The sequence below is a fragment of the Pieris napi genome, chromosome 16 (assembly GCF_905475465.1).
Source record: "Pieris napi chromosome 16, ilPieNapi1.2, whole genome shotgun sequence".
Taxonomy (NCBI): Eukaryota; Metazoa; Arthropoda; class Insecta; order Lepidoptera; family Pieridae; genus Pieris; species Pieris napi.
Window position 1 is genome coordinate 2,640,395 of NC_062249.1, and position 25,956 is coordinate 2,666,350.

At 33.1% G+C, this 25,956-nt stretch overlaps 1 protein-coding gene across 3 annotated transcripts in view; it reads right to left on the bottom strand.

The window, feature by feature from the left end:
* Positions 1 to 25,956, bottom strand: part of LOC125057045 (cyclin-dependent kinase 14) — a 99,452-nt gene that overhangs the window by 51,120 nt on the left and 22,376 nt on the right. For all 3 annotated transcript variants that reach the window (XM_047660472.1, XM_047660474.1, XM_047660473.1), the window contains exon 2: positions 9,409 to 9,495. In XM_047660472.1, the coding sequence (XP_047516428.1) occupies positions 9,409 to 9,495 (87 nt within the window). The remainder of the gene's footprint in view (positions 1 to 9,408; positions 9,496 to 25,956) is intronic.

Here is a 25,956-nt window from a genome sequence, read left to right on the forward strand (position 1 = left end):
GTAAATTTTTACGATGCGCGCGCACACCGTCACAAAAAACCGACACCCTGAAAGTAGCATAGTCAACATTTTAAAGTATAAAATGTCCATTTCTTTAATTATGTAGAACTATTTTTTTTGTGATATTTAAATAAACATTATTTAACTAGATAATGCGTTATAATAAAACTTTCAATGATTAAATACCTTTTTTCTATTGTTAGTGACGTTTTTCTACAAACGTAGAATAAGGCGAAAGATAAAAAAATTAAAAAGATTTTTATCTTGTTACGCCAAAGAAGTGTAACTTCTAACGCGTGTACATAAGTACACATACATGTTTTTTTTTGCGACAGATCTTTAAGCGAATACTGCGCTCTTTTCTTGACAGCCCCTTAGTTGTATCGTTTCGGATATAGATCTACTGACAGCTGGTTCTACAAAGAGGTAGTGCGCGGCAGAAAGTGCCTTAAAAGACCTGTGTTGTGGAACGCCAGGCGTTGAGATGGAAAGGATAGTATATACATTACGTAATCTCTTCACGAGATATTACTCGCTTTAAGGATATGAGATATTTCTTCTATACTTTCATGCCCTGGAAATTTCCATCCCGTCCCCACTCTTTCGATGGTAAGTGCTCTTTATGGGTTCACTGATAGAGGAGCTTAAATCGGCGTTTTTGTTTACAAACGACATACAGTTGATTACGCAATAATTAAGGATTTAGGAAAAATTGTGCAAAGCCGTATTTCTATACGTTTTATATTAAAAAATATACAAGTTGCCTCATTCTTGTAATTTCACGTTAACGCTACACGCATGTTATACGTAATGAACGTTTAGAGACGGTACTTAAGAACTTTAACAACATAAACAAACATTAAACAGTGTAACTCGTGTAGTGTTTTAAGATTAATTAAAATCCTACTTTTTAGATGAACTTTTTGCCGTTTGAACGTTTGCCTGTGCTTTGCCCATGCTAGTTAGATATGATTATAGATGCTTGGTTTCACGATTTAAACTAACTGTCGTGGTCTTTGGCAGAATGACCAGCGCTGTGACACACGTCTGCTACACAGCATTATGGTGAGCCAGGGCCAGTTGCTACCGCAACACACACACATTACACACTTATAATGTACCTTATTCCTTTTTTTGCAATCCATATTTTTTTGTTATTTTTCTGTTTTGATTATTATTATTTTGTGTGTTTCTGGGTGTGTGTTTTGTTAGTAATAAATTTAATGTTATATATCAATATTATATTTAATTAAAAATGTGTTACTAGTGACAATCACAAAATTCCATTAAATTATTTTAAGAGCAGACATTGCCTGATTACCTGAAGCCGTAGGTTCTAGGACTTTCTGTCTATGTGCGGATTTAACACTCGCCCGTACGGTAAAGGAAAACATAGCGAAGAAACCGGCAGGCCTTAGACCCAAAAAGTCGACGGCATGTGTCAGGCACAGAAGGCTGATTACCTACTTGACTATAAAACAAATGATGATCACGAAACATATACAGAAATCTGAGGCTAAAACCAAAGGATTGTAGCGTATAGTGTACAAAATAATACGCCGGAAAATCGGGTTACCACCACTACACAACTTAGTTTGAAGGTCAATAGCCGAGCTAAAAAAAGAACTTAAAAATACCCTATTAAGTCTCCAGAGAAACATTCAAATAAACACTACGTACAACTGATACTGCAAACAAAATAAATTAATCACATCTTCAACAAACAACTCTTATTTACGTTCCTTAACGGTCTTTGAACGTCTCGTGTTTTATTTATGTTTTATTAAATCAAACGACAAATAATTATTCACTTTGAGATTATATATCACTAGCTGATCTGGCAAACGTTGTTTTTGGTCTAAGATCCCGCTATACAACGACCTTCACCGAGATGCTTATTTAATTAAACTTATTTTATATATAATTTAATATGTCAATAAATATAATCCATATGGGTTGCCTAGCAAATTTCAGTCCAGAGTATTTTTAATTAATTTAAAAAAAAAATATTTTGTATAGCGGGATCTTATACTATTGCCATGTATATTATTTATAGGTAACATTTTTTTAATTCAATAAAATTTAATATCTACTATTTAATAAAAAATAGAAGTTGATCGTAGAGGGGTGAAAATTAAGGGTTGTATTTATTTTTGTATTCTGTATCATAAAAAATAAAAACAATTTTTTTTTTTAATTTGGGGGGCTCTCACCCTGAACATTAAGGGGGATAAAAAATAGATGTTTGATTCGCAGACCGACACACAAAATTTCACGAAAATAGGTCAAGCCATTTCGGAGGAGTTTCTTTACAAACACCGCGACACGAGAATTTTATATATTAGATTATGACAACAAATATAGAATGTAAGTAAATTAAATACGTCTGAGAAATAATATTGTGTAAAAATTTACGGTTTTTCTTTTAAATAAAATGTTTTTAACGCAAAGCATGACTCCTGTCCGGCCACACCGAAGATAAAAGATCGCGATCGCGACGATCTAAACCTAAGATATGATATTGAATCCCAAATCGTTACATTCACTATAAGTGCTATATAAATGTTTCGACGTATACCGGCAACTAACAAAAAAAGTTACGATGTCAGATGATAAAAAGACAAAAGACGGTTCATACAAAATTCCACTATAAAAAGACAATCTACATTAAAAATCGACAGAATCGAATGACAGATAGGCTATCCTATATATAAAATGTCAAGAAGCAATGCTATCAGAAAATGACAGCTCACAGTAAACACAAATGCCAGGTATGTACCACTCAATATGGCTTTCCTGTCTAGTCTGTGAGAACGTAATATATTTCAATAGAAAAAACTACTTCCTGCCATTTAGTCATACCATTCCGTTACCCATGTTTCACTGATAAGGGTCATAGGCCAATAGTCCATGACATTTGATCGGTGATTCATCCGTATCAATGTTCCCAATGTTTATGTTACGATAATAGTATTACAATAGCTGATAAGCTTAATAGCAAATTACGACCTAATTCTCTTTACAAGACATAAGCGGCGTCTTCGGACAGCTGTTATTTTATTTATTATAGCCTATGGTACTCCACAGTATGCCTGGCATCCTAAGGGTAATTTTTTTCTTGTAAATGTCTTCGTAACAAATGTGCAAAAAAAATTAATATATTATTAGTGTAAGGATAATGCAAATCACAGTATTTCTATAGAAATCGTGTAGCTAAGATACAGCACTTGTTGCTTTACGCTGAGTTCATAGCAGACTGAATCAAGAACAAAGAGCTTTCATACTATCGAACACTCACAGTTCGAACACTCTTAATAAATAGTAAGAAATCAATCATTTCTTCAGTTTGATTCTTATTATACGCTGCGGTTTCACGCTAGTTTCTGTCAAACGTGTGTTTAGGCTTTCATCGATAAATGGACTATACAAAACAGACAGCAGGTCCTGAGATAAGCGATTTCTACCAAAAAAACTTGTTTTATAGATTTTACCAGATCGGGATGAGTGCCAATTTTTGGCTTTAAAATTTGGACGTATACGATTGGTATAGCACTTTTATGTCTTTATTACTGAACAATAACATACCTTATACAAAAAAAATATTAAAGAAAACAACAACTTCCAGTTATAGACGTTTCTGGTTTAATTTTGCTTTTAAATATAATTTACATTTTATATCATATGCATTTTCACTTACAATAAGCTGTTATGCCTTTAAAAAGTGTTTGCATATTAAGCTATAGCTGTCATGGTAACTAAAGCTGCAAAAAAATCATCAAAAAAGCCTGAAACTTAGAATGAAAGTTTTCCATTTTTCCGACAGACAGAAAACTTTGTGTATCTCTTTTCGAAGGTCTCTTGTCTCAGAGGCAAAGAGTCACTTTGGGTTGTATCTTATACCTGGCAGACAATAAAGAGTAATAACTTACCATCTTCTAGAAGCATCTTTCCCAAATTATATATATAAAATAAAGTTCCTTCTCAGCACTGAACTAAAACAATGTTTTTCACTCGACTGGCTAGCGTGAATGAAATTCGGCGCCAGGTTATGCGGTCGTATATACATCACTTTTTTGATTTACAGCCACCATCCATCTTTCTCTATCTTGATGAACAATATACATCTATCTCCCTCGCATGTTCCGTATATTTACGCTGCGCGTATTACGTGATAAGAAGACATTTATCTCGTGACGCTTTCAGATTTTTGAGGTTATCCGTTATGTACAGGATGCTATTGTTAGTGAGATTACTGACAGCTTTTAATTTGATAATTAATTAGTTAGCTATGTATGGCACGCGTACATCGTCTGCTGTGTTGCTAGGCGGTATCTTATGCCGCATTTACATTCAGCCGTAGTAAGCTAATAATGGGTCTACTTTTTTATAGGTTTCGACCCACGAAAAAGGTTAAGTAAAACAAGTTATTTATTAAATCTTATTATTTAGTTTTATAACACTACACTATAATTGTTCATTCCCTAATTAACGAATCTTTTGTGCCTATATGTAGCTTGTATTTATTTTTTAACCCCTTTAAAAATAAATGAGAACCGCTTGAGATACTATGGTTTAAATTTTTTTATAACAATTGGAAATAATTAAGGCTCATATCGTCATGATCCTAGAACAATGTCAGATTTGAAAAAAATCCACTTTTTATCATATTCGGATACTACATTGACTAAATATTATGGCTACATTAAAAAAAAATCCATGTGTTTTAAATTTCAAATTAATCAGTCGCTAAAGTGACGGATTTGATAGACGCTCATTGATTTTTCTAGTTAACTGTGAGTTTCAAAAGAAACCCTTTTGTTTGCTTGTATGCCAATTTTCATAATAACGGAATATGAATTAAAATAATTATGACAAAAACTAACATGATTACGTACCTATATATTATTTTGAAATGGCTGCCCAGTAAATTTTACTATTTGTCAGATCCGTCACTATTCTTCGAATATAACTATATGTGCCAAGTTAGCTAATGCTAAGCAATAAAGCAATTGAATGTTAATTACCAGGCTAGCACTTTAAGATGTTGTCATAGAAGAATCGTAGAAAGTTTTAAAAATCAGGTTGATTACGCCAACCTTTATAACTAGATTAAAATTGCGTGTTCCCTCAAGATCATCCCATTTGACCCGCCTTTCAGAAGATCGCGTTTGGCCAAAGCTTATTCCATTCACAGATATCCAGATTGAGCATTCAGATAAAAGAGCTAGCTCTGGATATCATCGTTGCTCCAGAGTTGTTCACATCTCACACTTTGCGATCAATTTTCCTTAAATTTTTATAATTTGTGAATCGATGTATTTTTTCCTCAGTGTTTTTTATTTGCCAATAACAAATAACATTAGGGAATTATAAAAATAATATTAAGAATTAGTACATAATTAAGAGGTTGAAAAGTTTTTATTTTATGTTAGCTCGACTTCTGCCAATTAAGTTAATTATTGGTTTCATCATTGAAATTACTATTGAGAATTCCGTTACAATGCTCTGTGCATGGGAACGGAATTACTGTTAAAAGGACACGTCAGAAAGTCATGTTGGAGATCAAATACATTATTCGCGCCGAGCAATTAGGGAGCGTTCAAGTATTACGTAACGAATTTTGGGGGGGGGGGTCATTTTGTAAAACGTTACGATGCGGGGAGGGGATTACACGTTATTGTTAATATTATTTTCGACTTACACCACATAATAGTAACTGAAGAGTCACTAGGTGGTCACGAAACGTTTTACTATACTTGGGTACTGAAAAACGTTACGGCGAGTTACATGGGGGAGGGGGGGGGGGGTCAATAATCTTCAAAAATTGCGTTACGTAATACTTGAACGCTCCCTTAGTAGGATTATTTTTAATAAACCCCGGTTTATCGCCTGTCGTGGTGTCATACAATAGTGTTGAGAGGGGCTACCCCTTAGCTTTATCCGGGTAAAACTAACATATTTTGGCTTAAAAGTCTGCAATCTTACCAACTTCAGTAGATAAATATTAACATAATCCGTAACGACTGCTGTGGCAGAAAGTACCATAATCTCTAATAATAAAAAGTGTTCTACAGTTTACCAAGAAGCATAAAGTAAACGCTTAATAAGTTTTACACTGTAACTAAGAGGTGATAAAGACGCGATTAAATCTACGCAGCGAGTCTTTGGGGAAAATGGCTCAATAGATTTCAGGAGGCATTCCAGAGACGGGAAACGCTTAAATAAACAGGCTTGTGGGCTGTGACGGATGCGGAAATTAACCCGAATAACTTAAAAAATTTACATACAGCATAAATTGTAAGTTGTACATCTGAATTTAATTTAAAATATTTAAAAAATCTCTACCAGGCCGGAAGAGGTTTTTTTATTTTGTACTACCACAATAAAATAAATTTTACTTTATCAACATTTTGATACCTCTCCATAAGATAGGGCGAAAAATTTAGTATATTTTTTTTATGTTTCATACGAAGGTATCAAAATGTTTGTAAAGAATTAACTGTATTGTGCTACACATTTAAAAATATTTTTTCCTGTCTGTACGGACTTCGCACGGGCTATATTAATAATCGAAACATTAAATAAATATCAATGTTACTCTAGGATAGGATATGATTCATCAATTAAATTATATGTCAAGTAAGTTAAGTGATGCCGCCGCCTACCGACACTCTCAATGCCAGAGGGCTGGCGAGTGCGTTGCCGGCCTTTTAAGAATTGTTAAGCTCTTTTCTTGAAGGACCTTAAATCGAATTGGTTATTTTGGGATTATTATACATATTATTATTTGGGAAGCCGGTTCCATATAGTGTTGGTGCGCGTTCAGCGTTCAATACGTTCAGTTTTATTACGACGGACGTCTATGTGATACATGTATAAGTATACTATACATATTACATACTTAGTCTAAATACAATCATAAATTTCCATTTCTAATAAGGAAAAAATTGAGGGTTTTCTACGTTTACTTTACTTTATTAAATATATTAATAATACTTGTATAGTTTACGTTATCCATTTCTACACAACAAATGAAAAATATCGTAAAATGTACGGCTGCAAATCTTGCTATAAATATATTAGCAATAAACAAGGCTTCTTAGAGCAACGATAATATTTTGTGACGTTATTGGTCTTGAAATAGTATCATTGCGTTTGAAATTTGTAGCACTACTACACTATGTTTTTATGAGGCCAAGTGCTATTATTTTCAAGAACAATCTTTCGTTTCGAACAAGTTTCGTTCCTGACATTAATACCTCCCCACATTGCCAGGAGGTTCGCTAGTTGCCTAAAAGGGGACGCTCTTTCTTAAAGAACACTAACTCTCTTTCTCAAACTCAGTAATACTTCGACAACCGAGCCACATATTGGTTGAATCAATGCGCATCGCATTTATTAATGCGCATTCGCACAATACTTTCAGGTTTTAAAACTTGTACAACCCATGTTTCCCAGGCATTCCATTAACAATAATTATTTCCAAAACTTTAAATGTCCCGTCCCATCAGACATGTATTTCCTAGTTATTTCTCCATAGATTATATCTACCCAATAGCTTCTCTAGGAACCAATAAGTATTATACCTAGAGGACTTAACCACAAACTCATTATGGATATCATATAAATTGATAGATTATTGAAGGCGTGTTGTGTATCAGGGTTATAGGTGAACCGCAGCTGCGTATCCTTGATTAGATATTGATTGATACAACTATACGGATAAAGTGAAATTCTGTAGTGACATGAATACCGGATATTAAGTTAATTTCATTGAGTCCAACTGCCCTGTTATGTCGTTATTTCTATAGAGTAAACTTCGTGTAATGTTCCTTGATTTAACGACGAACTCCCTAAAGCCCAATTATTTATTTTATTATTTTATCTAATACACATCTTATTCACGTAAAGAAGCTATCCTGCATATATATAATAGACTGATTCAAAATAAAATATTTTTTTTTACTTTTGAGTAAATATATCTAAAAAGCTTCTTTGTTAGACAAAAAAAACCTTCTAAAAAATGAGCTTGATATCTTGAAACTTGAGCTGGCGCATGGGAGGGTCCCATTTCCCATTTAAAATGCATTGAAAAAAAAAAATTTTTCTTTTTTTTTTTTTTTGAATCAGTCTAATATATAATTTATATAAAATAAGTCCAAGTTTCATCGGCACCACATCGATGCAAGTGTTTTCAATCCGCTTTTAGTCATTTCTAGGGAAACAACGACAATTCAGTTCCGAATGCTTTAAAATTTATTGGTTTTTATTATTATTTATAAACTATGCAACTAGAGTAAAGTAGGTTTTAAATTAAAAACTATTTTTAAACTAATAAAATATTTTTTTGTATTCGCTGAAAGTTCCGAAAGTACCGAATCGTTAATTTATTACAATAATATTCATTATGAATGAACATAAACGGATATTCATTATATCCGTTTACGTTCATACTAATGGTTTCATTAATTTTCGTAATTTCCAAGCTTTTATTACGTCAGCCGTTCATCCCTTAATTAGGTTAATGTACGATTACAACCTCCAATTAAGCATTTGATATATTAAGCCAATTCCACTGTCTTTTGATTCGAATTAGGGCTTTTAGCTTCCACATTTTATGGTATACTTCAACTATTATTTCCGTTTATTACAAATACCCGTATTTCAAATGTCAAGTCGTCTTGAGCATTGTCAAAAAATGATTATAGGAATTGAAACAAAAGAATAATAGATTTAAATATTAGTACCATGTATGTTACCATGGTAACGACGTTTTTCCATATAAAAAGAATCCATGAAAACAAATTCTGTACTAACTTCAGTCTACCTTTTATAGTGTTTTGTTTCATGTAATTCACAAACACTAACTATGCAAAAAACTCAGTTTTGCATCGCGCAGCCGGGACATACAATGACCAATATTTAAGCTTTGACTTGTTTCAAGCTATCTTGAAATATGGTTAAAAGGAGTAGTCAGAATATTCATAACGCAAAATCACCTGCATTATGAGTATACCCCTCATACACACCTTCACGTAAATATCACACAACTAAGTACCTAATACAATTATGTATATTCAGTACTTAGTTAAATGTTTATATTATGTATTTCATCTTTGGCTATATTTTTAGTGTTATTGTTTGTTTTTATATATAATTTTTGTTAGCTCAACTCTCACTTGAGGAACGTTTTAACAATAATAAACGTTATTTAAAACAAAATATAGTTGTAAAAATGTTTGTTTAAGTCATGTTTGCTAATATAAAAATACAAAAACGCTTTATAGACTTAGAGTTTATTTTTAAAAAGCTGGTTTACGCTGGGTTACACAGTGGGCAACTTTTTAGTTAAAAGTGTCAATGGCAGGTCCAACATTCCGAAATTGAGATAAAGCTAAAGATACTTACATAATCTACCGAAGCTTAGGGACAAGCGCTTTCTGAGCTTTTGCATTTTGCTCATAGCGCCTCCCCTTTTTTCTCGCATTGTCACGCCTGTGAAGAAAGAGAAAGAAAATTAATATTATGTTTACAAACATATTACAAATTACAACAACAATAGTGGAACATAAATTATTTAATAAAAATTTATTTAAAAGTAATCTAAATCAACTATTTAGTATGTATTTGTAACATGTCGGTGCGAATAAAACAGGTATGATTGCGCCATGATAGAGTGATAATTAAATTTATTATGGAAAATTGAATATAGGAGTGTATCAAACCTATATCACGACACTTACAATTGACATCTAATGACTAAGAAATTCCATATATCAAATCTTTATACTTTATACAGGAGGAAATCGTACAAGCGGGTATGTTTGAATAAAGTTTCTTTCTTGGCGAATCCTTTAAAGCATCAGTAGTGAGGGGGGGGGGGGGGGGTTTACTTTTGTAAAACGTTACGCTGCGGGGCGGGGATTAAATTACGCGTTATTGTTAATATTTTTTTCGACTTACACCACATCATAGTAACTAAAGAGTCACTAGGTGGTTACGAAACATTTTACTATACTTGGGTACGGTACTGTACTTGGGTACTGAAAATCAATCGTTACGGCGACTTACATGGGGGGGTCAATAATCTCCAAAAATTTCGTTACGTAACTTCACTTCCTGTCCTTATTCGCTTAGCTCCTTTTCTATCCTTCTTTAAATCTCTACTGTACAAACATTACCTGTCCACATCGTATCCCTTTCTACTAACTTACTAACACTTTTGTACTAACTGATGTAAGACTGATCTAAAATTTCGGTTCGGAAATATATCTACTGGCAGCTGGTTTAACAAAGAGATGTTGCGCATCAGAAAGTGCTTTAAAGCTCTGTGTTGTGAAATGCCAGACGAAGTTAAAAAAAGGATGGAAAACAAAATGCAAATGTCCTAAGTGAACCATTATGTAATTGACATTGCGTAGTTTTTCACGCATTCGTCTATTGCAATCTAAAAATAGCAACGGTTTCATAACCAACCCGTTAACCTCATCATTACACGTAGCAAATCAGCCGTTTGATAACACTTTAGTACACGTAATAAACTAAAATAATTGTTATCCTTTCCTCACTTGTTGTTTAGACGACTCATTGGTCTAGTGGTTAGTACCCCTGACTGCGAATCCATGGGTCCCGGGTTCGATCCCCGGCTGAGACAAAGACATCGATGTGATGAGCATTTGGTGTTGTGCTTAGGTCTTGGGTGTTGAAATATGTATTTATATGTCTATCTATCTATAATATGTATATCCGTTGCCTAGTACCCATAACACAAGCTTCACCAGCTTAGCATGGGACTAGGTCAATTGGTGTGAACTGTACAACCATAAAAAAAATGGGAGTAAATTTAGAAATTTCCTTATTATAATTATTTCGTCTTACGTTTAATCTAGTTATATTGTCAACTCGCCGCTGTTATGTCATTCTATATAATTATTTGTTTTGTTTCTGTGAAACTGTTAGAATACATCCAATATCTTTGACTTTGTTCTGTTTCTACTTTGGGGATGTCTGTTTCCTAATACTACATAATACAATCTTTAACGTATATTAATGCTAATTTATTAATAATAGAAATAATCCCGGTTCAAACGCTGTTCAGCAATTGCAGTCAGCAACAGACTGTCAATCTTCAGTCTCTCGATACCCTTCACAGTTATATAAATAATGTAATCAATTCGCGTTTATATCATTTAAAGAAGTTTTATATAAATACATATTTATGTGCCTATATCTGCCTAGTGTTTGAACTACGACATAGTCTATTGTTTAATGGATTTTTTTGCCAATGTGTCATGGAAAATAATCGAGATAAAATTTAAGAAATATCCCCATCAGAAACACAAAAGGCCATGTTTCATGTGTACAAATTGTAAACAATTCTCTTTAAGAATATAATATAATAAATAATAGTTTAAAAAAACTAAAAAACACGCTTTTAAAGCACATCAAACTAAAAAGTGAAAAATAATTCCTAATTTAGGCTGAAAATGGTAATGAACAAAAAATACTGGTATTATTGTGAAAAAGCGTGGGGCGCTCTGTGCAATATTCTATAGAGCAACCCAAAAAAAAGCAAAATTTGAATTAAATCTGTCCGTTTAAAGTGGGTCAAAATCGAGTCCGAAGGAGTCGGTTACATACATACATACATACATACATACATACATATCTACAGGTGAAGCTAATATAAAGCGTGTAAAAATAGATTATAACCATCCTGCTCATGGACAAAAGCTATTTTTAAAAATATCGGACAACATAAGCATCAGAAATTATCAAAATTCTAAATAAATAATGAAAAATAAACATATTCAGTTACTAGACAGGAACAAAGTGTAAACAATACCGTCCCATAAAAACGAAACGTGATCACGTCCTAGTAATACTCAACTACACTTGAGTGCAAGAGAAAATTCTAATATCAATTAAGGTGCACTTCTCTAGATGATTACATGGAAAATTAAAGTACGGAAATGCTATCTACGAAGTAACTTCCTTCTATATATACAGTTTGCATTTATACGACTATTATTTTATGGTAATTGCAGGAAAACTTGCATTTATAATATTATTATGACACTAATTTAATGCGGAAGGAAGTTGTTATCATATAAACTCTAGTCCCTCTGTATACTATATGTCGACCTACTTGTAAAATTAAACATTATATGTTGGAGCCTCCATATGTACTGCATCAGACTTTATGTGACAGTGTTAAGATTTAAATAGTGTATACACATACAGTGTGTATGTCACTGAACTGCTCTTAAAAGGCTGGACCGATTTGAATGAATTTTTTTGAATGCCGTTGGGTGGTGCCCTGGATGGTTTAGATTTCAATAATCAACCCAGCAGAGGCGCTGCAGTCGGTATCTAGGTTCTTTATCTATACAGCAAATAAACATCTGGTATATAAAAATCTTCTGTGCAAGTGTTCGTAATCAAACTCCTAAACGGCTGAAGAGATTTCGATGTTTTTTTTTGTGTTCAAGTGCAGTCAAGAATGATCTACATTATAAGATATATTTTTATATGTAAGACGTGTACCGAACAACGTCTGTCGGATCCGCTAGTTTATTATAAAGTTAAATATCTGTTTAAATCGTTTCGGCGTTATTCAACTTTTGTGGTTGTAAATCCTAAAAATTAAATTGTATATCCTTAAAGCAATTTAAGTATTTTTATAGTAGTCTAACTGAAGATGAACAACTTTTGGTCCCTTATTTTTTAAAGAAATTGTTATTGTTATTTAAAACGCTCTAACTATTCAAATATATTTTGCATTGTATAATTTAATGCAGGTTGTTTAAGCCAATAGATGAAACATTCTTTGGTGCATAACTGCATACGTAAGGAATAGTTTATTCAAGTGTGTGGGCAGCTAAATCAACATCTTTGTCTCTGCATTGTTTTGTTAAAACCTCTGTTTACATATGTATTAAACAGATATGGCTTCTTTTCTAACTCCCTTGTGTATTATTTTTGAAGTGAAACTTCTTTAGGGGCATGAGTGTAATTTTTACGGAACGTCACGAAGATGTGCACCGATTGAAAGATAGTGAGAAGGGCGAATTACCTTATAGAAATTATATTTTTAAAATTAAAATTTCGTTAAGAGACTTTTTGAAATATTAGTATTGTTATCTTATACAAAATAATTTATTGAAATCTCAAATGACGAATTGTAAATTAAAATGCCACGTGTTTTTAATATCGAAAAAATAAATAAAAAATTAAATTTATAATTTGTATTAAATTTCGACACTTAATATTTTAATGACAATTAAATTCATTAAATTCCTAACATATCTTCCTTTTTCCCTCTCTCTAAGTCACGGAAATCTTAAGTTTTAGATTTGTATAAATATGAACAAGAGTTAAAAATTCGTTTGCTAAAGAAGTTTCACTTCTTACATGTGTACTTTGTATGCACGCACTTTTTTTATTATTCACCATGGCATAGTGCAGACATTTGGGTGTTTGTCTCATTGCACATCGTCGTTTATTTTTACGGCCTTATTCGGGATATGAACCCAAACATAACTAGATTAGATAAATAAATGAATTATCCATTCGCTATCAACACATAGTATCAATAGTATACATTTCTTTACTATCACTGCGATAAAATACTTAATAAATTGTACTGATTATAATGTATTTTTAGGAATTATCAAAAAACTAATCTAATATACATTCTTTTTAATACTTTTTACAAATAAACAGCGTTTTCTTTAGCCATTCCTTTTGCACTGTATCTCTGTCTCAGTTCAAGAGGGGCTAAACATGCCTTTTTAAATCTGATTATTATTCGGCTCTTTGTCGTTCACTATAGTCGTTCACATATAGTATGTCGTTAGTAATGTAAGGCAGCCTACGCACTGGCGACCATAGACGCGGCCAGGCCGCCGCGGCCCTGGTCGCCGGTGCGTAGGCAAGCGCGACATGCGGACGGCATCGCGTGGCATCAAATTAGACGCCGCGGCCAACGGTGGCCGCTGGTCGCTGGCCGCTAAGTGCGTAGGGGCTATAGCGATGGCCATATAAAGTTCAGAATTCACTGGCCGCCGCGGCCAGGTCGCGGCGACCATGGTCGCCAGTGCGTAGGCAGCCTTAAGTGCATTGGCATATGCTGATAATCAAAATGCTACTACATTTTAGCAAACAATATAATCTCCTAAAATGTGGTATTTTGCTACAATATCTTGTTACAATAACTAAGTACTTGAAGGAGACCGAATCGTAGATACACGATTACAAGAGAGTAATGTTCTATGACCTTGTTAATTATGGAATAAAATATACAGGTATCACTTATTTCACGTCCATTAATTTGTCTCAGTAGACATCCGTACTCAAAGAAGACAGAGGATGTAGGCCGAGAGAAAATGCCGGCGTAAAAAAACTCTTAGTAAAACTTAAGATATCAAGTTCCGTAGTTCAGCTCGGAGCTTCGAAAAGTTAATGGCTTAACTAATATTATAAAGTTTTCGTTACTTTCAGAAGAGGAAGAAACACAAAATTATGTCTACTAATAATACTGCTATCCAAGCGAATATATTATATCCGCAATCCAATGTAAAAGTTAAATCCACGACGTTAACAATCCAAATGATAAAACTAAACTAAGCAGTTAAATAAACTTGTTAAAGTTTGGCTAAAAGCCGAGTGAGTCCGGACCACAGTATTTCGGTTTATCAGAGCTGTCCGATGGAATTGCACCAGTACAAACCGAATTATCCATTTGGGATTACTCGCAAATGGGATTGAAAACGTATCAATGCTAGCATCCTTATCAAATCAATATTGTGTATCGATTTAACATACTATCTACCTCGTGCTTAAGAAATAGAATACATGAACAATGAGATATAGATATACTTATAGACGTCCTTACGAATCTTCCGACTAATACTATAGATTGACAGTTAAAGATTTATTATCTTCGACTAAACATAAATGATCTTCAAGATGTTTAAAATGGCAACATAACAAGAAAATTAAAAAGACCAACGCACTTAGAAGCAGTAGCGTTATAAAAGATTAGTTAATATTATTCTGAAAATTATCAAGTAGTTGGAAAAACCTTTGTGAAGCTGAGATTGACACAGATCAAGCCAAAAAAAAAATACCTTTGGGAGCGTTCAAGTATTACGTCACGCAATTTTTGGAGATTATTGACCCCCCCCCCATGTATCGCGCAGTAACGTTTTTCTGTACCCAAGTATAGTAAAATGTTTCGTGATCACTTAGTGACTCTTTATACCTAAAAGTTACCATTATGTGGTGTTAAGTACTGGAAAGTCGAAAATAATATTAACAATAACGCGTAATTCAATCCCCGCCCCGCATCGTAACATTTTACAAAAAGACCCCCTCCCCCCAAAGTTCGTTACGTAATACTTGAACGTATAATTATAATTGTATTATGTATTCCATCTTTGGCTATATTTTCAGTGTAACTGCTTGTTATTATATATAATTTATGTTAGCTGTAGGATTACGAAATAAATAAACGCTCCCTTTTCAGTGTTTTAAAGACGGTAAAAAATTGCAGATTTAAAATGCTTAAAGATAAAATAACCTTGCTTGTAACCATGACCTATGATTACATACTGATGCACATTTACAATGTTTATGTTGGCAGACGATTTATACAACTCAAGCGGAATATTAACCGTCGAATTAAATTCGTATAATACTTTTGTAGTTAAAATAATCATCCAGCGCACCAACCCTAATGGGTCTTGATCTCAGACTGCATCCGTTTCTTCGATCATTTATTTATTTGGTGATCAGCCAGAGCAGACTCTGTGTTTGATACATGTCATCGATTTTTGGCTTTAAGACATTTCCACACGAACTTTTCCTTCACAGTGGGAAGCAAGTGCTAATTGTAGTTTACATCATGACGACTCATTGGTCTAGTGGTTAGTACCCCTGACTGCGAATCCATGGGTCCCGGGTTCGATCTCCGGCTGAGACGAACATAGATGTGATGAGCAATTGGTGTTGTGTTTAAGTCTTGGGTGGTTAAGTATGTATTTATAGGTCTATCTATCTATAATATGTATGTATATGTGTTGCCTAGTACCCATATCACAAGCATCACCAGTTTAGCTTCACGAAAAACATTACGACTAAGGCCATTTCAACATTTTTATACAATGTTTCGCCTTTGTAAGCCCGTACAAATTTCAATCATATGAATTGGAATATAGTGTCTCGTTTACTTTGATTTTGTATACACAAGTAAGTGCAAACATGAGTCCTGTCAACGCTATCTAATCAGTGGCACCCAAATGGTTATGCATAGCATATCAAATATTTGTTAATTCATAGAATTTGTGTCCAATACGACCTATTTACAAACACATTGTAAACACCAATGAAAATCAATTTTTATTGTCTTGTTTTAGACAAAGCAAAAGGTAAGAATTAATTTAACTTTTTTTGAACTTCTTTAGGCGCGTTATGAAAAATTGATAAGAGTGAAATTTGACGATGCGCGCGCACCGTGACCTAAAATTATCAGAATGAAGTTGCCCACGGAAAATGCTACGGCATTGGACATAATTTAAAGACAACATTCGAATAATAATTGAATTTATGTTACACTTAATGTAAGAGAATAATAATAAATATTTATTTATTTAATTTTTCAAATGTAAACTGAACTTTATTGACTATAATGACCTTTTCCAGTCTTTGATTATTTAATTGTAATTAATTATTTGCATGCAATCAAAAACTATTTTTAATAATGCCAAAGAAGTATAACTACTTACGCGCGTACATAAGTACACGCACCCTTTTTTTATGACGTACATAAGTGTACTTGTTCACCTGTATGAATTAAGTTATTTTGACTTTGACTAAGCCAAAATCCATATAACAAAGTATTTCGCTAAGTGTTTCAATATTGGACTCATTAAGCTTCAAGGTAAGACTTGGTACAGTGATTAAACAAATGACACGATGATCATTACGTTTTGTAAAATTACCACGTTAAATTTAGTAAGCATTTGTACAAACGTGCTTTTTAATCAATATTATTGTGAAGTTATCGATTAACATAGATAATACACGATCGTTCATGTACTGACTGAATATTAGCTAACCTTTACGGTATATACAAAGTTTTGTTGAGAAACCCTCTATGTAGGAAGAAAGTCATTTACAATTATTTATTTTTAATTTAAAATAATAAGTCACTAATATGTAATAACCCTCCATTACATTGAAAACGAAGAACATGACAATAATAAAAATAAAGATGCACCACGTCAAAATAATTAAAATTATGTGTATTTGCAACGTAAGACATTGAGATCTGAGAGAAAACAGAAAAAAAAGAAAGAGAAATGGAAAAATATGGAGGAGGCATTTACCCTAAAAGGGGCCATACAATACCAGACCGCTAAAATAAACTCATTTTTTTTACAACTTTAACTAACACAACTAATACTAATTAAGAAATGTTATGTAACCAATTTTTGTATGAATTCATTAATAAGTCCCGATATTTCCCGTGGTTAACAGCGAACTTTCTAGATGAATCTAAAGCTATGAAATAATTCAATACAAATTTCCGTTATTCTGTAAGAAACTGCTTTTAGCCGTAAGACTGCCCTTTAACATTCTTTATTATCTTTTTTTATGCTGTTTTGTATTATTGTGACATAAATAAAGTGTTTTATTAATAAAATAAGGTAACTCTATCTGATGTAATGTCAACGTAAACTTGTGGTAGGCTCTATATAAAGGCACCAAAGGTAATTATTTATAATCGTCTAATAATCTTCAATCAATTTATTATAAACATGTAATCATTAAAAAATCTTAACATCATAAATCAAAACATGCTAATGAACATCTAAGAACACGGAGTTACTGAAGTATTACGATGTAAACCATAAAACCAGTTCGCTCCAGCCAAGATTACTCATAAATCCGCCATTAAATACCTAAAACCGTAAAATCCACTGTTACTTTAATATATCAAATAGAACATTTTATTACACAGACCTTGCGGGCGAAGATAAAACTTGTATCTCAGTTGCGGTCAAACGCATTTCTAGCCCAATCAGAGATACACGACACGTCGGTCTTTGGACCAATCAGAAACAAACGAAACGCGCCATTACTAATTTAGGTGGGCGTGAATTGTATGGAGAGAATATAGGCTCTGCTACTATCAGTGGCGTAACAATATGGCAGGGCTGGCAAAATGCGACGGGACCCGACTCAAGAGATATTATGTTCTTTGGATGAATGCGAAGTCTCTCCAATACGCATTGGACTAGCGTGGGGACTACAGACCATTCGCTCTCGCCTAAGAGAGGAGGCCTATGGCTATTAATGGGACATATACAACGTGTAATTGAGTACGCTGAAAATCTAGAAGTTTATTAAAATTAAACTGCGTAGGGACCAGTTTCACTAATCCCCATCAAAAGAATTGCCGCAAAAGAAGGTTTCCAATGGGCCTCAGATGATATAGTTACGCCACTGGCTACTATATATCCTAGAATAGAAGTATAACACCTGTATGTCAGATTCCAATACAATTATATTGAACGGAAATCAGGCTAAGTCTCCTTTGTAATTCTTTCCCTCAAACCACCTCCTGTATTGAAAAGACCAACGATTTATTCACTTGTCTTATTATTCTATGGAGTAACAAAGTGTTTTCAGAACAGGTGACAAATCCCGCTTCTACTAAGAATAAGATTCGTATCAGTTATGACTAGTTAAACGACGCTTAATAATAATTATGAAGAAATAATGACTTCAGTTTAATTGCATCTTCTTTTTGAATATAAAATAAATGTTATTTTTGTTATATATCTTTTGGCACTAATCACATTAAAGTATTCACTATTAGCACTTTGATATGCAGAGATAACAATTCTTTCGTCATACCGTATTTTAAGTTTGACAATTGCAAACAAAACCAATAACAATGCGATAGGCATTTGTTTTCGAATTTTCTCCAAATCCAATTTCAAGTTTTATACCGCAATGAATTCGAAACTTATGTCATACTTTTAAAGTTTTCACGTAGAACTCCTTCAACGAAAAATTATTTCATAAACAAAAAATTGGTTTAATAAAACTAAATAATAGTTTTTCATATATATAACTTATTATTTTAGCTTGAATAGATTGTTAAAAACTCGATAAAAATAACCAAAGATTTTACGCAATAAATTGTGTTATATCTATTTGTCTATATAAAGTGCTACACATAAGGAATAAATAAAATTACATATTTATAAATACAGTGACAACATATCATGGGACGAACAAAAATCACAGTTCCGCATGCCAGGTTTGTGCGTTGAACCCGGTCCCACCCACGCATCACTCGCAATACGAATGACACAATTACATCTGAATAACCGCTGATACAGAAATGAAAACCGTTAAATTTATCGCTTATAATGTAAAAAAGGGTGCGTGTACTTATGTACGCGCGTAAGAAGTTATACTTCTTTGGCATTGTTAAAAATAGTTTTTTATTGCATGCAAATAATTAATTACATTAAGTGTAACATAAATTCTATTATTATTCGAAAGTTGTTTTGAAATTATGTAAAATGCCGTAGCATCTTCCGTGGGCAACTTCATTCTGTTAATTTTGTGTCACGGTGCGCGCGTATCGTAAAATTTCACTCTCATCAATTTTAACTGTAACTTCAAAAATTTTATAACTTTTTTGTACGCCACAATCTGTTAACTGATCATCCAGTTGTATCAACCCTTCGAGTGGCCCTTTCTGCATTATTCTGATGATGTTTTTTATTTATGCAGGAGGCTCACCTGATGTTAAGTGATACCGCCGCCCATAGACACTCACATTGCCAAAGGGCTTGCCAGCCTTTTTCGAATTGGTACGCTCTTTTCTTGAAGGACGTTAAGTCTCTTTAGTATGATTATTTTATAGGAATTAGGCCGATGGAGGTCTTCCTTGGGAGATACGACCTCTTATTATTTGAAAAGAGAGCTTATTCCTCTGTCAAAGGCTGGTTTTACACTAAAATGGCTTCGGTGAATTATATGACTATTACGTAGGCGCATATGTCCTCCTATCTTATAAAACAATTGGTTATCATTGATTAGCGTTTAAAGCCTGCGTGACACACGTCATAAGTTCCCTCTCAATTGACCAAGACTTAAATGCGCACAAAAATTCTTAGTAATGAATGATTTCTACTTTTTTTTTGGTCCTTCGACGTAGGGCCTCCTTCATCTTTTAAAAAAACTCTTTAACCATTAAAATACTACATTATCATTGAGTCATAGCTGCATTTATTTTTTTAAATACTCAAAAAAATCCACCTAGGGAGTATAATCTGTATCAAACCGTATTCATAAACGCTCTGAGGCTTTATGTTTATGAATAAAGGACACAATAGATATAAGATTCGATTAATCAATATGCAAAGAGCCATCCACTCGAATCCGTGCTCTCAAGTGTATAAACGCATTGAGGCCATGACTCGGAGGTATTAATTGGTCTTCAATATGAGCAAAGCGGATTTGAGGAATTTGTTGCAAAGTAGAATAATAATAATCCAGTTATAAGTACATTAGTAGTCCATTTATTCATATAGGTAACGCATGTACACTTATGAACGTCAAAAAAAACAATATGAAATGCTTTTAGTTCTACATTTACTGCCAGTTCTCAAATCAAGGGCGTAGAACGGAAGAGAAGAACTGGCAATAAACTTTCCGCCACTCGTTTTAATCGCCAAGTTTTTCGTTTTACCCAACGTTTGTAAGGAGCTGCAACCATAACACCATGTTCCACCACATGACATCTTAAGTAATTAATAAAAATAAGATAAATTAAAAACAAAGATTTGTCCTCTACCAGCAGTAGGCATGATGAAATACGAGCAGGTACCTACATCGTCGTGGGTTTCATAATTTTCATAGACGAGGAAGAGATCAGCATTCTATGCCTGACATATATCGTCGATATGTGTCTAAAACCTGACTGTATTCTCTGTTTGCCTTTGCCGTACAATTGCACACATATGATCCCTTGATGCACTGCTGAGATATTACCACAAAACCTCAGTAACACATAAGCCTTCCAACACTGCTCTCGAGCTGGTAAGAGTATCAAAATCACTAGTAAAAACTTCTATACTTACACTACAAGTAAAGGCCGATTTACATTATCTTAGTGTTTAGGAGAGTGCTTTTGGATAGTACTTTAGTTGAAACATGTAAACGCTACGCTAAAGAACTTGCCTTTCAAGTTGTACTAAAGCACTCTCCTAAACACTAAGATAATGTAAATCGGCCTTAAGAGAAATTACTATATTAATGGTTTAAATCACGAAATACCCCACTTTTAATGAATAAATATGTATACCCTCCTTGTTCGGTTTCCGTATACATAGTGGATAAACAAACGTCTTTTCTCTGGTAAAAAAGCAATTTCTTATAATATAAATTTTGTTTTAACTGTACGAATGATTTTGTAATATAATATGTATGAAACGTCGAGTTATGTAAATAATATATTCGCGTTTATTTACCAAGTTTCATTTGAGATTTATGACGATTTGTAACAAGCTATTAGTAATCATACTCATTGAAATGAAATTAATCATTAAATATAATAGAAATCGAATATAGTATGACAAATCTATGGTTCTTGTATTAATAACAATATGTATTGTTATTTATAAGTGATTTGCTATTAGTATCTATTTCCGATTAAACGTTATGAATGACTTCACGTCATAAATGGTGCTATGATTCAATACTTAGCAAATAAAACGCTGAATGATTTAATAACAGTATCTATTTGATAGACTTTTTAACTACCTAACCTAAATGAAGCTAAGTTAGTTTTAAGATAACTTAGAATTATATAAAAATAAATCAGTGGCGCTACAACATTTTTTTTAGTTCTGGCCTTTAAATTTCTGTATCTGTTTCATGATTATTTGTTAATCTAATAGGCAAGTAGGTGATCAGCGACGTCGACATCGGTAAGGCAAGCCGGTTTCCTCGCGATGTTTTCCTTCACCGTTCGAGCAAATGTTAAATGCGCACATAGAAAGTCCATTGGTTCTCAGCCGGGGATAGAACGTATGTCCTCACGGATGAGAGTCGCACGCTGAAGCCACTAGGCCAACATTGCGCTCTTGGAATCACATATATACTCGTAGGTAGCCATTATTCAAACAAATACTACAATAATAGCACCGTTTTAAATAAGGAAAAAAACTAAACCTTTAGGCCAATCTCACCAGACCCAAGCTTGAGCAAATAAAGTCCCTAAGAATTTGACACTCCACTGCTGCCTGGTTTCTCAGCCACATATCTGCCTGATAGTCTACTACTACTGCTTTGTATTAAAAAAACCTTTTAGTATCTTATAACATACTTTCATTTATACCTTTCCATAAACGTACTATAGCTGCGTACGAGTGGATTACTTGTGACCCAATAGTACAAAATTCAAAATTCGTTCCCACAAACGATTAATCAACCACGATCATGCATATGTAAATACAAAACAAAGCTCACAACTTTAACCTTTACAAATATATAAAATCTATTCACACAAAGCCTCTCCGTTAGACCGATTCAAACGTGCGAAAGTCGTTCGTCGACCTTGCACTGCGCCCGCGCACCTCACGACACCCCGCATACCTTATAACTAGATACAGAAACTGGTGCATCGACATTGCATTGTCTAAGCATTTAACTTACAAATTTTATTTAACAAGAATTGTTCTTTAGATATTCAGTTGCTATTGTTTTAAGGTGGGAACTGACCAACGTTACGAGGTGTAATGTAACATGTAATGTAATGTTACACAGCGAGTATTCCGTGCAGTCAGTACGTCGTGTTACGGGAAAAAACAACGTAACACGACGTACTGACTGCACGAATGCTCGCTGTACAACATTAAGGTGGGAACTGACCAACGTTACGAGGTGTAATGTAACATGTAATGTAATGTTACACAGCGAGCATTCGTGCAGTCAGTACGTCGTGTTACGGGGAAACCAGCGAGCAACGAGCCGCTCGTTGCTCGCTTTGAGTGCTCCACCCGGCAGTCGGTTTTTTGGCGAATCCTTTGAGTGTTACGCGGTTCGGTCAGTACGCTCTTTGTCAAAAGTCGTCCCGAGCGCACGCGCGTCGCAAGTAATCACACGTCAATCGATCAATCAATCAAACATGGAGTGGAACAAAGAAAAATTTCTGTATTTTTCTATAAAATGGAAGAAAAGAGGAAGTGTTGTGGAACCCAGCTCATCCAGAGCAAATAAATTCAACAGTTCTTCAAAAGCGATCGGAGACATGCGTACAAAGTTTTTATACTGTCCAGTAATCATTTGGTTTTTCAAAGTTGCTATCAATGACAAACCACCACATATGCCTCTGTTTTTAAATAAGTTTGATCTCCAGTAACGTTTTTTCTTCTTCTTAATTTGGAAGAAACAATAATTAAGTAGAATCAAAGATACCAACGCGTCCTCGCTGTCGGCCATCTCGTGAACACTGGCGGCGAAAGCGGAGCACAGACGTTTGACGAGCATGTTACGCCGATTTTAATACACAGCGTAACATGCTCGATGCGTTACACGCTCGATGCGAATGCTACATTACACATTGTAACTTTGGTCAGTTCCCACCTTTACATTACATGTTACATTACACTTCGTAACATTGGTCAGTTCCCACCTTTATAATTTCAACTATTTAACTATATAATAAAACGTTAAGATGATTTAGACAATTTCATAGATTTATATAATAGATAACTAATCGTTGGAGTGTGTAAGCTATTCTATAGATGAATCATTAAAAAATAATACTTAAAATGTCGGCAAACCAAATTATGCAAGAGTTTCCTTTGACAGCAGAGCCCTACAAAGCCTATTAAAGCTTGTGTACTGTAAATATATGATGATAAATAAAACTTGGCGACTAAAAAGAGTGAGACCAGTATGTTAGAAGAACTAGCAAGACACTCGACTACGCCCTCGATGGAAACTAGTAGTATTTTTTTTTATATTTATAAATTAATTTGATTTGATGTAAAGCTTAAACCTGCATTCGTCGTATAACATATTCATTAGCATTAAACCGAATCAAATTCATGTTATAATAGCTGAAACTACTTAATATCGGAATACCAGTCCATGAACAGCTCTCAAAGCATAATGATGAGCTATCGGTAAATTATTGAACCATAATTTAAATCCATGTGCAATCAACTGTTATTCAAGGGATACTTCGAATTGCGTTATATCACGTCATTCTCAACTTTATGGCTGCGCGTTCAAACCCCACTATCAGATTTTAAGTGTCAGTGAATAAAAAACATAGCGAGGAAACAGGCTTAGACTCAAGCAGCGTATACCAGGCACAAAGGTTACTTGCTAAAGAATACCTTATAAAATACTTTAAAAAAATCAAACTGATGTCAATCACCTGTCAACAGAAAAGGCTTGCAATAGTCTAGTCGACAAGTTGAAAATGGAACAAAATAGAGATACTACTCCTAAAATTATGTGCGATAGCTCATTGGATCCGGAATGACGTCTAGAAAAATGTGCTAAAAGCGTGTATTAGCACATAAAAAATTGCAAAAGTTATAGACCATTAAAGATGAAAAAATAATGGCATTTAGTTTTTTGCCAATATTTAATAAACTATTAATATTTAAGAAATTTCAAATAAAGATTCTGAAAGAAGAGGAAATTTCCAACAAAAAACTCCTGACTCCCAGAACTCTATCTCTATTATTTATAATGTTAATTTAACGCTAAAAATAGGTCTGCGGGTGACATTTTTAGGATTCGCGCGTGGCGTCAAAAGCGACTACGGCACATTAATTAATTTATTTAAGGTATTGAATATTTTTTTTTAAATTTGAAAAAATTATGGTGTGTTCTGAACACTATAATTAATTTATTCCCGTTGAAAATTTTACTTAAAGTTAATTTTTTTAAAATTTTTGTAAATTTTTTGATTATCATGAATATTACTTTTATTTAAAATTAAAAAAATTTTTTTTCTATACTTTGTTATATTATGGTTGTTTTTGTTAATTTTAGAAATTTTAGAAAAAAAATAAACAAAAGTTGAATATTTGTTTATAACAAATTGGTAAGTTAATAAACAATAGAATTGTTGATAAAAAAAATTTTTTTTCTGTTACTTTATAGAAGACTGTCAATTATGATTTTTCGGAAAAAAAAATTTCTTAACTAATTATTTAAACAATAGAAAATTAAAAAAAACGATTATAAACAATTAAAAATTGTTATTAAGGAAAATTTTTTTTTTTAAAAATCATAAAAATTTTAATGTAATAAAGTTGTGTTAAATTTTTTTTAAAAAATATTGATTTAATCAATTTGTTAAAAAAAAAATTTTTAACAAATGGCGGGAATTTTTTTTTTTGCAAATCAATAAATATCTTGTATTAATAAAAAAACGATTATATGATGATTGAGAAAAAAAATTTTTTTTTTAACATCATTACCTGGATTTTTAAGTTTTTGTTTAAGTAAAAAAATTGTTATAAACAAAGTATAAATATTTTTTTAACTTTTATGGCACGATCTTGTTAAGTATGTATGTAAGAAAGGCTCTACGAAGCGAAATATTTTTACGACCATTATTTAAACATTTTTTTTTCACTTACAATTAAGACGGTCGTTCGAGAAAATTTCGTTAGTTAACAATTATTTAACTTGTTGAAAAATTAACTTTAAGTAAAATTTTCAACGGGAATAAATTAATTATAGTGTTCAGAACACACCATAATTTTTTCAAATTTAAAAAAAATATTCAATACCTTAAATAAATTAATTAATGTGCCGTAGTCGCTTTTGACGCCACGCGCGAATCCTAAAAATGTCACCCGCAGACCTATTTTCAGCGTTAAATTAACATTATAAATAATG